The 15641-nt window shown below is 51.3% G+C and overlaps 1 protein-coding gene across 1 annotated transcript; it reads right to left on the bottom strand.

The window, feature by feature from the left end:
* Positions 1-1241: 1241 nt before the first annotated feature.
* On the bottom strand, positions 1242-13885 carry CD300A (CD300a molecule). The gene is made up of 7 exons (XM_010856487.1): positions 13791-13885; positions 13183-13535; positions 12263-12410; positions 8607-8701; positions 5801-5838; positions 5260-5367; positions 1242-3269 (listed from the first exon to the last, which is right to left on the bottom strand). Exons 1-7 carry the CDS (start codon positions 13883-13885, stop codon positions 3150-3152), a joined length of 957 nt encoding a protein of 318 aa, XP_010854789.1. The 3' UTR covers positions 1242-3149.
* Between the last annotated feature and the right edge of the window lie 1756 nt (positions 13886-15641).

The following is a 15641-nucleotide window of genomic DNA, read 5'->3' as shown; positions in this document are numbered from 1 at the left end:
TCACTACTGTGTTTGCTGCTATGGTTTCCCTGCTGCGTTTAGGAGTGCCAGTGAGTAGTCAAGCGCTTCCCTGGTGGCCCAGACGGTAAAGAATCTGCCTGTCATGCAGGAGACCCAGGTTCTATCCCTGGGTTGGGAAGATTCCCTGGAGAAGGGAATGGCGACCCACTCCAATATTCTTGCCTGGAGAATCCCATGGACAGAGGAGCCTGATGGATTACAGTCCATGGGGTTGCAAAGAGTTGGGCATAACTGAGCGACTAACACTGACTTTCATGAGTGTTCAGATAACTTTTGTTGAGCCAGTGACTAGGTGGATGTATAAGGACCTGATCAGAACATATTGGAGGACTTCCAAACCAACATCCCCTCCATCTGGGTGAGTGGTGAAGTTTTAGCAAACATGCCTGGCAAAAGAGGGAAAGATTGTGAGCTAGGGCATTATGTAAGTTTGAAATTAGCTTCCTGTAAGTAGCAGAAACTCCAACGAACTGCCACCTAAAGACCTTCAGTTTCGTCTGTCTCATACAACATAAACTCGGGTATGTTGCAACAGCAAGAAGATACAGCACTTATACATCATTGGCACCTCACAACAGACCATCAAAATACACAAAGCAAAAGCAGATGGAATCGAAGGGAAGCATAGTGATCTACTATGATAGTTGGAGCCTTCAATACGCCACTCGCAGTAATGATCAGATGGAAGACAACTTAGGAAATAGAGAGCTGAACAACGCGGTAAATTAACTAGATCTCACAGACATAAGGAGAAGGCAATGGCACCCCACTCCAGTACTCTTGCCTGGAAAATCCATGGACAGAGGAGCCTGGTAGGCTTCAGTCCATGGGGTCGCTAAGAGTCGGGAATGACTGAGTGACTTCACTTTCAGTTTTCACTTTCATGCTTTGGAGGAGAAAATGACAACCCACTCCAGTGTTCTTGCGTGGAGAATCCCAGGGACAGGGGAGCCTGGTGGGCTGCCGTCTCTGGGGTCGCACAGAGTCGGACACGACTGAAGCGACTTAGCAGCAGTAGCAGCACAGTCATAAACAGAACACTCTAGCCCAACACACACATTCTTCATAAGTACACACGCGACATTCTCCAGGATAGACCAAACATGAAGCCACAAACTAGGTCTTAATAGATTTAAAAAGATAGACATCATACAGTTTCTTCTCTGACCAGAACAGGTTGATGTTAGAAATAAATAATGAAAGTTAAACTGGATTCTCTTCATTGTTTTTAATGGCATTTTATTCACATTGAGACGGGGAGGAGCCACGTCTGATGGTTGGTCCAGTTCATACTGTAAAGGCATTACTCAAGGCTTAAAAAGTTTTTTTTCTTACAAGACGTTACATGGTATTATAAGATGGAATTAAAAAAAACTAATTGACACTGACTATGTAACCAGTCAATTTATGTTTATTCATCTTTCAATAAATACTCGAAAAGGGAAAAAATTAAAACTGGAAAATTCACAAACTTGTGGAAATGAAACAGCACACTCATACACAACCAATGGATCAAAGAAGAAATCATAAAGGGAATTAGAAAACACTTAAGATGAGTGGAAGCATAAACACAATCTACAAAACTTGTGGAAGACAATGAGAGCAGTGCTACATGGGAAATTTAAATGCTTACATTAAAAAGAAGGGCAAAGATCTCAAATAAAAAGACCTACCTTTATAACTTTAGGAGCTATAAAAAGGATAAAGCCAAAGCTAGTCTAAAAAGTTAGCTAGTCAGACCTAAAACTATTGAACTCTTAGAATAAAGCAAAGGACAAAATCTTCAGAACCTCAGATTTGACAATGATTTCCTGAATATAACCTAAACGGCACAGGCAGTAGCAGCAACAAAATGGACAAATTAAACTTCATGAAACATCAAGCTTTTTGTCCTCAAAAGACACCTTCAACAGAGTAAAAATTTGGCCCACAAAATGAGAGAAAATATTTGCAAATTATATATCTGATAAGACTGAATATCCAGAATACACAGACAACTCAATAACAACAAAGAAATCAATCTGAAAATGGGCAACAGGACTGAATAGACATGTCTTCAATGAAGATACACAGATAGCCAATAAGCACTTGAAAAGTGCTCGACCTCACTAATCACTGGGGAAATGCAAATCAAAAGTGCAACGAGAAACCACCTCACATGCATTAGGTTCGCTGCTATTTAAAAAAAAAAAGTGCTGGAAAGGATGTGAAGAAACTGGAGACTCGTGGTGGGAACGTAACATGGTACAGCTACTGCCGATAACAGTATCGCAGTTCCTCAAAGATTAAAAATAGGTTATCATATGATTCGGCAATTCCTCTTCTGGGTGTATGCCCAAAAGAATTGAAAGCAGAGTCTCCAAGAGATACTTGTACACCAAGCTCATAACTTGGATTTTTCACAAGAGCTAAAATATAGAAGCATTCTATTGACAGACAGATGGATGGACAAGCACGAAGTGATATATACATCAATGAAATATTAATCGGCTTCAAAAGAAAGGACTTTTAATACAATATTGCAGACATACAGCTGCAAAGTTTAATTAACTTTTTTCTTCTCTCTTAAGATACTTTCAATGTTATTAATATCTCTTAGATTAACAATAATCCCAAGAGTCCAGAGAAGTGTGCCACTCATTCTGGCGCTGTGGGCAAGGCTCTCCTCTCCCTGAGTCTTGGTCTTCTTGTCCATAAGAAGACAGGGACCCAGTCTTCAATGCCTTTGAGTTCTCCTGGCTCTTCGCCGGTTCTCCCCACTTTCCAGCAACCCCAGACACTTCCATGGGGCTGTGGTTTACAAAGCTATTCGTAGGTACCATACTACAGGAGTCCCACCTTTGCCTGGAGCCACCTGGAGCTGGGATGAAGCAGAGAAGAGAGGAGAGAGACCTCGAGAGCCAGTGGGATGGAAGGTTTCCCACCGGACCATCCAGAACCGCATTCCCGGACGTCCTCAGGGAAGCCAGCCTGGCTGATGGCGCAAGACGGGCAGCCTTGGGGAGCACAGCTGCCTTGCCAGTCACCATCAAGGGGAGCAGGTGGAGGGGGGCTCGGGGGTGAAGGCCGATCCCTGGGCCTCCTGTGACCCGCAGAGTCCTCCAGTTGGTAAGGCTGGAAACACGAGCTTATGTCTTCTTAACCATGCTGTACACTGGCGTCTCGGAGGGAATCCTGTCGGCCTTGGAATCCTGGCTCTGGGGGTCAAACACTATCGAGCTGTAGTGAAGATCGCCACGGGGTGGGCCCTGCAGAGACAGAGGCCAGAGGCTCAGGAGAGGCTGGGGAAGTCGGAATCCCAGATTAGGGAGGAGACATCAGAGGGGCCACCTGAGGCAGGTTCCACTGGCGGGGGATGGTGGAGGCTCCACTGGTCCTCACCGTCCTGGCCACTTTCTCTTGCAAAGGTTGGTCTCCAAAATCCCATCCACCCACCTGCTCTGCCCCCACCTGGTCAAGATGAGACATGCCAGACCTGGGACCCTTTGCTGCAGGGCTTGCACCTGGACAAACATCTCCTCGAGCAACAAAATCCAAAGAAACTCTAAGGGACTAAACATAACTGCATGCAGGCATAGCTGGGCCAAATTCTGGACTAGAGACACAAAGAGACAAAAAACCCACCTGCCACTTTGGAGGAGCCTGGAGCAAAAGCAGTGCGCTGCGCATGCCCCCTGCATAGAACAACATCCAAGACGGGGCAAAACACCTAAGCCGCCTCTGTAGCCCCACCCCTGGACACGCCCCTCCCCTCACCGGCCCCCAAGCAAGGAAAACTGTTGTTTGTTCTTGCTCCCCCCTGCTGCAGCAGGGGCCCCACGGAGCCTTGCCTGAATTTCTTGTCTGGCCTCTGATCAATTTCTATTGATTGGGAAAGGCCAGGAGCCCTGATCACTATCAAAGACACAGCGCAAAGTCCAAGCATCAGAGCTGGGGGAGCGCCTGGGCTCTGCTTTGGGGTCATTAGTCACCAAGTTAGAAAAGCTAGGATGTTGCTAGTCCCCGGCCACGTGTCTGATGCTCAAACCTCCATCTCGTCTTCTCTAACAACTAATCCCTCAACCTCTGCCTAAACTCTTTCCACTCAAGGGTGAGTTATGACCCTGCACAGGGTGGGGATGGGAGGCAACCTCTTCCATTATTCCACTTTTCAATGCTGTGCCTACGGCTTTACCCACAGGGGCTCATTGGTAAAAATCTAAAAAGTAGAGTTCATGCCAAAGAGATGATGGGACCAAAACAGTGCGAAACCACTGGCTTTAACATTGAGTGTATGGTACGTGAGTGTGCGTGCCTGCTAAGCTGCTTCAGTCGTGTCCAACTCTGTGCGACCCCATGGACTGTAGCCCGCCAGGCTTCTCTATCCATGGGATTCTCCAGGCAAGAATACTGGAGTGGTTGCCATGCCCTCCTCCAGGGGATCTTCCCACCCCAGGGATGGAACCCGTGTCTCTTATGTCTACAGCATTGGCAGGCGGGTTCTTTACCACCAGTGCCACCAGGAAAGCCCATGTGGTCCATGAAAGTGAAAGTGAAGTCACTCAGTCGTGTCCAACTCTTTGCGACCCCATGGACTGCAGCCTACCAGGCTCCTCTGTCCATCCATGGGATTTTCCAGGCAAGAGTTCTGGAATGGGTTGCCATTGCCTTCTCCGGGGATCTTCCCGACCCAGGGATCAAATCCGGGTCTCCCGCATTGTAGGCAGATTCTTTTATCGTCTGAGCCACCGGGGAAGTCCATATGGTACATAGTAGGTGCTTAATAAGTGCTGTACTTTATTGACTCTTGATTATCCACTGGCCATTCCAAATGCCCCTTCATCTCCCACCCGACCCCTCAGCCACAAAGACACCAAGGTCTGGCGAAATCTACACTTTCTTCATTTTCTTTTCTTTTCTAAGATTTTTTTTGATGTGGACCTTTTTTACAGTCCTTATTGAATTTATTACAATATTGCTTCTATTTCATATTTTGGTTTTCTGGCCAAGAGGCATGTGGGATCTCATCTCCCCAACCAGGATCAAACTTGCACCCCCTGCATTGGAAGGCTAAGTCTTAGCCACTGGACCACCAGAGACGTCCCCAACACTTGACTGGTTTTCTGTGTATCCTCGTCCTACAGAAGCACAAGGTGACCAATTGATCCTCTCTCCCCTCCCTGCCTGCCGGACCCCACATGGCGATGCCTCTGCCGCGGCCCGCGGTCCCCAGGACGGGAGCTGGGCCCTTGCACTCACCACTGTGCTGTATTCCACCTCCGCCTGTGTGGGTTGAATGGGCTTTCCTGAAAGGGGCCACGTCTGCAGCTCCAGATTCGCATAGCAGGGCTCAGTCTGCTCAGCAGCCTGGGGTGGACAGGAGTGCGGGTTTGGATGGGTGTCCACAGGCCCCCCTGCAGTCCAGCCTAGAGAGGCCCGTGTCCCTGCAAGCATCTCCCCTTCCCCTCTACGCTCCGGGTGCCCCAGCCTTCCCATCCTGCCTTCCCCCTCCCCCACTCAGGTCCTCTCTGGGGAGTGTTTGAATGTTCAGGTCAACAACTGGGCTGGAGGACCCTCCATCCCTCCCCTTCCCTTGGGAGGGAACAGGCTGGCCAGAGCTCACGGTGACCTAGCGACCAGACCTCCCGGGCATTGTTCTTCCAGCTGTAGGTGAGCACCTCGCTCTATCCGTGTGGGATCCACGTGGACCTCCACCAGCTAACGAGACAGATCGGGTCCCCAGCATCCCCTGCGTGCCTCCCGGCCACCCTGACTCGCCTCCTGCGGGAACCCTCCTTACCTGACTGCGGCTCTGGGGCGGCTCTGGTTTCTCTCCAGCTAAAGAGGCAAAAGAAGAGGAAGGAGACTGAATCCTAGAATGAGGCAGGATGATCAAGTGAATGAATAAGTGAATGACAAGAGTGGGCTCAGGGGAGGAACCACGAGTGAGCACAAGGCAGGCGTCAGGCTGGGGCCAGCAGGGCCACAGGGTTCACTAACCCTAACCTTAACCCCAGAGGCAGCCGGGAGACAGGCGCCGAGATGCCAAGCAGGGGAGAGACAGAGGCTACATGAACACAAAGCCTTTCTCCTGTTAGCAAAGATCCCTTGACGAGGTGTGATCCACTCACACAAGTCAACTCTGCACTCAGGGATTTGGAGGAGATTATTAGCAGGGAAAATCATACAGTGTGTTAAAGTTGAACAGTGGAATTACAGGACTTCCCTGGTGGTCCAGTGGTTACGAATCCACCTGCCAATGCAGGGGACACAGACGGGTTCGATCCCTGGTCCTGGAGGATCCCACATGTTGCTGGGCAACTTAGCTGACGTGCCACAACTACTGAGCCTGTGTTCTCCAAAAAGAGAAACCACCACAGCGAGAAGCCCACACACCACCACTAGAGAAAGCCTGCACGCAGCAACGAAGACCCAGCACAAACAAAAACAAGTCAACACGATAAATTTTTTAATTAAAAAAAATGAAAGTGGAATTACATACGGAGCAAACGTTTTAAAAAGTCAGATTTGCAAGAGACCGTAAAGATGTGACTCAACCGTCTGTGGTTGGTTTTCTCTGGGTGGTGCAAGTTCTTCTTTTTATTTATTAGGGTGAATTTCTTTCCCTCTCTGTGTTTTATGTCTTTTTCCAATTTTCTACAGCAATCACACACCCCGTTTTTAAAGGGGAGGGACGCTTTTTAGGTGGAAGGGCACCCTGGAGATCTCTGGGACCCACAGATCTGAGGCAACCCAGGCTGGGAAAACCCCCATGTGGTAAACAAGTATGGGCTGAAGTTTTAGAATATGGTTCCCAGAAGTGATATGGGAAGAGCAGATGGGGAAGAGGAAGTGGTTTTCTTTCCATCCATCAAGCATACGTATGTTGAGGCCGATTTCGCTGCTAAAGGCCTGAGATGTGCTAGAGGGAGGGGCTGGACCCCACGGGGATGCTGGAGGTGAGAGAGTAAGGCAGGGTCTCCCCTTTTGCTCCCAGTAAGAACCAACTCCCAGTTTAGCACTGCAGGTGTGGGGCAGAGCCACCAGAGTTTCACTGCAGCCCCAAAAGGCTCAGCATCGGTCATTCTGAACAAATATCTCCTCTGCCCAGGTACTCGGTGCACATGGAATTAAGAACTCTTAGTCCAGGAAGGAACCTTAAGGCTCACACCCATCTCAGGCAGAAAGCTGCTGTCCTACAGGAGTCAAGTACGAACCGGCACTTGCCCTGGGTGCCTGCCATCTGCCTCTGCAAGGATCAAATCAGGTGCTGATGCAGCTGCTTCAACACCCCCTGAAAGGAGCTCAGGGTGGAGAGCAGGAATGAGGCATCTGCGCGCCAGGTAAATGGGAGGGACAGGTCTTCAGATAGTCAGATAGTCTCAGGGGCTGATTTTTATGAGCCCAATCCTTGCATCTCCCCGTATCTAGAAAAGCACGAACATCCTTCACGGTGACGACTGTTCGCTGTGAGTAGCAGAAGCTTCCCAAGACTAAAAGAAACCTCCTGGGAAAATGTGTGCTTGATTGCCTGTGTTCCTCCCCATTCACCAAAATCACAGATACGCTGACCTTTCCCCGCCCCCTGAATCTCTGGAGCGGTTTCTCAGACCTATCTAAGGTGTTGTCTCCCAGGCCACAGTCCTCATTCTGCCCCAGATAAAACCTAGCTCACAACTCTCACGCTGTGCAGTTTTTTTTAAGCAGACACAGGTAACACTTGGGCCACCCACCAGCAAGAAGGTCACAGCGCACTGGTTCCTCTGCTCTTCTATGTATTTAATTTGCTCAAGCGTTTGTTGAGCCCCTACTTACTGAGCACCAGACAGGATGCTGGGGGCGTCTTATTTTCTCTTTTAATCTGAGCTCAGAGGAGAGTGGCTGGACCACAGGCTCCCTGGGTGCCACTGTGACAATATTAAATAATATTAAATAATACTTTCACTCAACACATACTGCTCCCGTGCCTTCTTGGGTAAGGGTCTCTGATCTTAAGGAGCTGCATGGGCTGGTGGGGAGGCAGCCTACGAAGCAGGTGGGACAAACTGGTGGGACAAGGGCTTTGATGGCGGGAGAACAGAGGCTCCCCCTGAAGGGGCCCCTGACCTGCCCTTTGGGGGCCAGGAAGAGGTCCCAGAGGAAAGGAAGTGGAGAGCAGCACTCAGGGGATCAGGAGTGAGCTGGTGGAGGGCAGGGCAGGCCCCCCAGGTGCCCAGAGCAAACGCGGAGGAAGTTAAGAAACCACTGCCTTCCAGCGTGTGAGGATGGGCAGATTGCCAAGGGCCTTGACCATGCTGGGCAGGCCTGGACTTTGGAGGCTGTAGGAGGTCACGGAAGGGTTTAGACAGAAGAGGGACGTTGCTTCACGAGCCCAGCCCTGCCGTGGGAAAGGCCTCTTGCCTTAAAGTCACCTCCTCTCAGCCATACCACGGACACTCCCTCCTGGGCCTGCCCTCTAGGGTCACCCGGGGCCATGTGGTCCCAGGGGAGATACAGCTGATGACCCTTCTGGAAACCCAGACGCATTTCCTCTAGGACTGGAGGGTGTGGGCGGGGCCGGCCCACCCTCGGGGTAGGGTGCAGGCGGGTGTGGGGGGCTCACTCACCTTTGACCCGTCTCTGAACCATCCTCCAGGCGAGCAGTGAGATGCCCCCCAGCAGGAGCAGCAGGAGCGCCAAGGAGATCAGCAGCGCATGGAGCCTGAAGGGAGACAGGGTGGGCTGGGTGGGGCAGGGGGTCCCACCTTCCCTCTCTTGTTCAGTAGATAAGCGCCCACTGAAAAAAAGGCAGACAGCGTAAAGCCTCCTTTGCAACCCCCGTCTACCTAAATCCCCCTACAGACACACACGGTACACCTAAGAGCCTTCCAGAGCCTCTTTATTCAACACAAGAAAATACGAATATACATTATTTTTGTATATGTCCTTTTTTCACATATAAGAGGCATAGTATATACCATGGGTCCCCAACCCCCGGGCCATGGACCAGTACCCACCAGGGGACTGTTAGGAACCTGGCCACACAGCAGGAGGTGAGCACCTCCCCATTCACCCCCCACCCCCCAAATCTCTCTTAGTACTGCCTGAACCATCCACTCCCACCCCCGTCTGTGGAAAAGCTGTCTTCCACAAAACTGGTCCCTGGTGCCAAAAAGGTTGGGGGCCGCTGGTGTAAACGCTGTTGTTCAGCTGCTCGGCCGTGTCCGATTCTTTGCGACCCCATGCACTGCAGCATGCCAGGCTTCCCTGTCTTTCACCATCTCCTGGAGCTTGCTCAAACTCACGTCCATTGAGTCAGTGATAAACACTAGTTTTTTACTGCACAATGCATCTTGAAGATCTCTCCATGTCACTACATTCAGAAGTTCCCTGTGGGTTTGTTTTTTTTTTTACAGCTGCATAGTATTCCATTGCATGCACAGACCACAAATTATTTGACTCTTCCCTTTCCATGGGCATTTCTTTTGCCCGGTCTTTTGCAATTACAAACCTGGCTGCAAAAGCATCACCTTGAAACTCTACCACTTCACACTCAGACAGCAGCAGTTGCTTTCCTGGGGAACTGACGAAACTTGGGCTCTGCGCCTCCCTTGCTTGGGCCCCTTCTTTTATGCCTAACTGGCATCCATAATGTTCTAGTCTTTTTTTCTTAAAGATGCACCGCCCCCCCACCCCTGAGACCTGTACAAGCTTCAGCTATACAAAACCCAGCTCCGGGGCTTCCCTAGCAGCTCAGTGGTGAAGAATCCACCTGCCAATGCAGGAGACACAAACAGGTTTGGTCCGTGGTCCAGGAAGATCCCACAAGCTGCGGAGGGAGTAAGCCCGGGCTCCACAACTACCAGGCCTGTGCTCCATGACTAGAGAAGCCGCTGCAGTGAGAAGCCCGAGCACAGAAACTAGAGAGTAAGCGCCAGTCTCTGCAGCTAGAGAAAGCCAGTGCAGCAACAAAGACCCAGCACAGGAAAAAAAAAAAAAGACAAATAGACAAATAAAATTATTGTTTAAAAAACCCAGCTCCATTCCCCAGGTGTGCATCTGCAGATCATTTCTGAAGGCAGCATGTTTGGGGCCTGAATCTCACCTTGCCTGATATAAAGCTTGTCACCTGGATTGTCAGGAAGCCAGTGGAGGGGTCATGGGGTGTCCTATAATAAAGAATCTGACTGGCCTTTGCCTCTGGCTCCTGGAAGGGAGGCTCTAAATCCTTGAGGTTTTCCTAGTAATAGGAGCAACTTTGTGATTCACAAGCCCCTTGGATCTGCCTGAGATTTTCCCTGACTCAGGACGAGAGCTGGTCACCAGAAGGGCCAGCCATGTGATGAGAGATTTGGGGCTCTGGCCAGCCTGACCTTCAGGGAAGTGGAAAGGGTGTTGGGGGTTGAGGTCAGTCGTGTGGGCAATGATTCAGTTAGTCATGTCCGTGCCATGAAACCCAAGGAAAAACTAAGGGCATCAAGACTTGAAGGAACTTCCTGGTTGGTAAAGACATCAAAGTCCCGGGAGGGTGATGCCCCCCAGCTCCACTGGAAAAGGGCACAGAAATTTTGCAGTCAGGACCCTCCCAGACCTTGCCCTACATGTCTCTTCATTGACTGGTCCTGACCTTTATGCGTGTGTGCTGAGTCATTTCAGTCGTGTCTGACTCTGCAACCCCACGGACTGTAGCCTGCAGCCGTAGGCTGGACCCCGTTGACTGTAGCCTTCATGGTTAGGCTCATCTGCCCATGGGGATTCTCCAGGCAAGAATACTGGAATATTCTTGCCCTCCTCCAGGGGATCTTCCCAACCCAGGGAACAAACCCAGGTCTCTTATGTCTCCTGCATTGGCAGGTAGGTTCTTTACCACTAACGCCTCCTGGGAAGCACCCTGACCTTTATACTTTATCATAAAACTATAATATAACACTTCTCTGCATTCTGTGAATTACCTATGCAATTACCAAACCCAAGTGGGTTGTGTATCCAGCTGATCAGAAATGTGATGATCTGAGCATCCCCAAAGAGCTCTGGAATCTGAAGTCAGGCCATCTTACAAGACTGAGCCTCACGAGCCTCACAGGATGCTGGAGTCTGTGCTGACTCCCAGGTGGCCAGTTCTGGATCGACTTGCAGGGCGCCAGGTGGTGTCAGAATAGGGAGTCTTGGGCTTCCCTGGTGGTCCAGTGGTTAAAATCTGCTTGACAATGCAGGGGACACAGGCTCGATCCCTGGTCCAGGAAGATCCCACATGCCGCGGGGCAACTAAGCCCGTGCACCGCAACTCAGGTTGCGCTAGTGGTAAAGAACCTGCCTGCCAACCCAGAAGACACGAGAGACGCAGGTTCAATCCCTGGGTAGGGAAAATTCCCTGGAGAAGGGCATGGCAACCCACTCCAGTATTCTTGCCTGGAGAATCCCATGGACAGAGGAGCCTGGTGGGCCAGAGTCCATGGGATTGAAAAGAGTTGGACATGACTGGGCAACTAACACACACCACAGCTACTGAGCTCATGCTCATGAGCACGAGCCCATGCTCTGCAGCAAGAGAAGCCACCACAATGAGAAGCCCTTGTGCCAGAACTAGAGAGTAGCCTCCACTTACTGCAACTAGAGAAAGCCCCAGTGCAGCCACAAAGACCCTGTGCAGCCAAAAATAAAAATTAATTGATTAATTTTTTAAAAAGGGAGTCTGTGAATCCCAGAAATGATTTCAGACAATATGCATATTTCCAGGGAGAGAAACTATAAATGTTGTCAGATTCTCCTGGGTTTTTTTTTTTTTTTACCTCCCCCTGCCAAAAAAAAGGTCGAGAATCACAAATTTGGAAGAAAGAACCTAAAACTTCGGAATCATATAAACTCAGCCTGGGAGGCAGTCTGCCTCTGTGACTGTATTACCCACTCAGTCACTTAACCTCTCGGAGCCTCAGTTTACTCATCCATAAACTGAGAGTGATGGTGGTGAAGGATTGTAAGGAGCAGATGATGACGCCCAGGTGGGGCACTGAGCGTGCGCCTGGCAGGATATCATCTCACCAGCTCTCATTAAATGTCGCTTTCCCTCCCTCCACCCCCAGCTTCTGCCCGGCCTAAGCCCTCTCTCAGAGCCCAGGGCAGGTCCAGTGTGGCCCCTACAAGCCAAGCTAGGAGACACAGACCAGCTTCCAGCCTGGGTGCAAAGGGAGCCAGAGGCCCCAGTCAACGGGGACAGGGCTCCTGACCAAATAGACCCCAAGGCAGAGGAGGCCCGCTTCCAGGACAGAGGCCTAGGGCACCTTACCTCCAGGTCTGCGTGGGGTCGTATTCCTCCTGGCTGCTGGTGCTGTGGGTGGTGCCCTCTGTGGCCAGGGTGGTGAAGGACACAGTTGAAACTTTGGTTGTGATTGTCGAGGTCTTGACTGTGACAGTCGGTCGGGTTGGCCTTGGTGCTGAAATACAAATCAGACTCAGGGAGCCCCTCTGACTCTACCACCACCCCCCCAATACCTTTCACACAAAATAATCACTCAGGAAGGGGGCAGGATGGAGGACCCCATGGCCAGGACCCTCCCAGGGCCAAGTGAGCATTTCCAAATGGAACACAGATACTGCCCTCAACAGCCCTGATCCCATCCCCATGATGAGGTCAGGGTCCTCTGGAGGCCCCAGAGTCACCCCCACCCCCAGTCTTGCCCCCCCCACACCAAGTCACAGCCTCGTGAGCCTGCCAGAGATGGCTGCCTGGACTGCAGATCGTGTTAGCGCTCCCACTGTGTTCAGCATCTTCGCCCCGCCTGCCTTCTCTCCACTCAGCTCCCCACCTTCCCCACACAGCTCCCCGGGTTTCGGCAGGGAGGCCCACGGCACCCTCCTCTCTCAGCTGCACACCCCACCTCTCTGCCACCCCTTCCCCGACAAGCACCTTCTCATCGCTCAAGACCGAGGGGATGTGCCAGAGCCCTGACTGTCTCTCTGTCACACACACACACACTCATGTGTGTGCACACACACACATACACAAACACCTGCACATACACACACACACATGTGAGCACACACACACACATACACACAATATGCATACACCCACACACACGCGTGTGTGCACACACACACAGAGTTTGCTCTCTGATGTGATTTGTGCCTTGGCTATCCCAACCTGAGACTGTTCAGGTGACTTTGTTGCTGGTACAGGGGGAGGTAGGGGTGTGCATGGCTCACCTGGGGTCACAGACACCTCCACCTCGAAGGTGGGGTCAAATTTATATGACACATCGATCCCACACCGGTACGTTCCCGCATCCTCCTCTCTGAGGCTCTCCAAGGTCACTGTGAAGGTGAGGTTTGCAGGATGGTCTCTGATGGACACGCGGCCCTGCGTCACTTCTGTCTTTGACTCTGTGGTCTCCACAATATTCGGTGATAACAAACATGAGTGTTTGCACCAGTATTTGTTATTGTTCCTGAATTTCTCCTGGTACCGACACTCCACGCTCAGGGATCCCCCCACGAAGCCCGTCACTCTGCGGGGGCCACTCAGGGACAAACAGCCTGGAAAACACAACCGGGTCCAGCTCCATCAGGTAGGCCTGGGTCAGGATGCCCTGGGGTCACCCCCAAAAGTTCCACCATCTCTTCCTAGCTGCCCCGCATCAGCCTGAATACGCCTTGAGACTCTACCCCTTCCACTCTGTCAGCCCTAAGACCACAGGCTGCCCTTTCCTCCAGACCGCAACTTTCTTTCCTCTGCCCTTCCCACCTCTCACCCACCAGGGACCTCCCACCTCCCAGCTTGTCAGGATGCCCCCAGCCCAGAGCAGCTCAGTCACCTGAAGAACCGCTCGCAGCTGATGTGTTCCCACCAAGGGGCTGTGCCCCGAGGCAGAGAGAGGGCTGCCAGATGGTTCACAGAAGCACCGGACATACCTGGCAAATTTTGCGGATGAAAAGTCACCCGCACACACAGTTTACTGATAGCCTTCATCTCACCCTGGGTCTTACTTCAGCTTGCCCAGCCCCTATTGACTTAATTTTCAAGGAAGCTTATGTTTTATTTCTGAGATTGGCATCTGCCATTGTCCCAGACAGTCCTCTGCTATGGAGCTGGGGGACTAAGGTGGCGTGTGTGACATTAATGCTGGCCTCCAAGCCGAGGACATGCCCCCCCGCCCTGGCCCCTGTGGATACGGCTCCTCACCAGCCCTGTAATTCTGTGACGGGGCCCCCACAGTGGTGGAGGGTGTGGCTTGCTGTCTTTAGCTAGAGTTAGGCGTCTTTAATTTGACTTGGCTTTTCAGGCTCTTAAATCACTTGAAGACACTTGAACGTAAGCCTCTGGGGCCTTCTTCTTGTATCTTAAAGGTCTACACGTGTCTGGCACATAGTAGGCCCTCAGCAAACACTTGGGTGTGAGCACCTCCCCCAGCCCACACGGTTCTCCATTCAAAGCTGCCCAAAGCTGACCACAAGCTCCCATCCTCCCACTCCTGGGAGCCCGTCAGGGGACCCTATTCTGGCCTGGGTGGCAGATGCCCCACAGAGACGCCTTCTCCAGCCCCATCATGGGTGTGATGTTTCCTGAGATGCTCCGTGGCCAGTGCTACTGTGGCGTGGAAAGGGCGTCAGAAGAATCTGAGTTTTAGTCTCAGTTCTATGACAAGTCTTCTGTGTGTTCTGGGACAAGTTACTTAACCTCTCTGAGCTTCAGAGGCCTCACTGGTAACGTGGTGATGACTGGTAAGCCTCGCAGACATTTGGGAGTATTGGATGAGATGCTGCTGCTGCTGCTGCTGCTAAGTCGCTTCAGTTGTGTCCGACTCTGTGCGACCCCATAGATGGCAGTCCACCAGGCTCCCCCGTCCCTGGGATTCTCCAGGCAAGAACACTGGAGTGGGTTGCCATTTCCTTCTCCAATGCATGAAAGTGAAAAGTGAAAGTGAAGTCACTCAGTCGTGTCCGACTCTTTGCGACCCCATGGACTGAGGCCTACCAGGCTCCTCCATCCATGGGATTTTCCAGGCAAGAGACTGGAGTGGGTTGCCATTGCCTTCTCCAATTGGATGAGATAATGGGTGCCAAATGCCTGGAGAATGATATCAGGTTGAACCACACGAAGCTGCCGGTATCCCTCTGTGTCTGGCCAAGAAAGCCGACATTTCAGAAAATTCAGTCTAATGAACATAGATAACCCTCTGAGAACTAAGATCCCACAAGCCGTGCAGTATAGCCAAAAATAGAAAAAAAGACTTTCTCTACAGGTAAGTGTGTAAATCTGGATGAATGTATGATTTTCTAGAAAATAACAAATCAGTAAAATCGACACATCCCGAGTGCTTAACAGATAAACGTCCCAGCCCTTCCTTCGTTTATGACGTTGCTTCTGATGCCCACATCCAGACTCCACGCCCTGTGTCCCCTCGACTGTGAACTGTCATCTTTCCAGCCTGGCTCCCGGCTCCCCTGCCTGGGCTGGGCCCCCTTCACCTCCACCCACGGGACCCAGCCCTCTGCGTCCGGGGCCTGCCTTCCCCTTGCACCGTCTCCGTCTGTCTCTCTCCCTGTGTCTGTCTGTCTCTCTGTGTCACTGTCTCTGTGTCTTTGCCTCTCCTTATCTCTCTCTCTCTCTGTCTGTCTGTCCTCTCTCTCCTTCTGTCTCTCACTTTCTGTCTCTCTGTCTCTCT

The sequence above is a fragment of the Bison bison genome, unplaced genomic scaffold, assembly GCF_000754665.1.
Source record: "Bison bison bison isolate TAMUID 2011002044 unplaced genomic scaffold, Bison_UMD1.0 scf7180017864371, whole genome shotgun sequence".
NCBI lineage: Eukaryota > Metazoa > Chordata > Mammalia > Artiodactyla > Bovidae > Bison > Bison bison.
The sequence above is the reverse complement of the archived record's forward strand: the minus strand, read 5'-3'. Positions and strand labels throughout refer to the sequence as shown.

Coding starts and splice junctions, on each gene's coding strand:
- CD300A (XM_010856487.1), bottom strand. CDS start 13,885: ATGTCCGGTGCTTCTGTGAACCATCTGGCAGCCCTCTCTCTGCCTCGG. Junction 13,536..13,790: donor AGCTGCGAGCGGTTCTTCAG/GTGACTGAGCTG, acceptor TACCTGATGGAG/CTGGACCCGGTTGTGTTTTC. Junction 3,270..5,259: donor AGGTGGAATACAGCACAGTG/GTGAGTGCAAGG, acceptor CTGTCTCTGCAG/GGCCCACCCCGTGGCGATCT.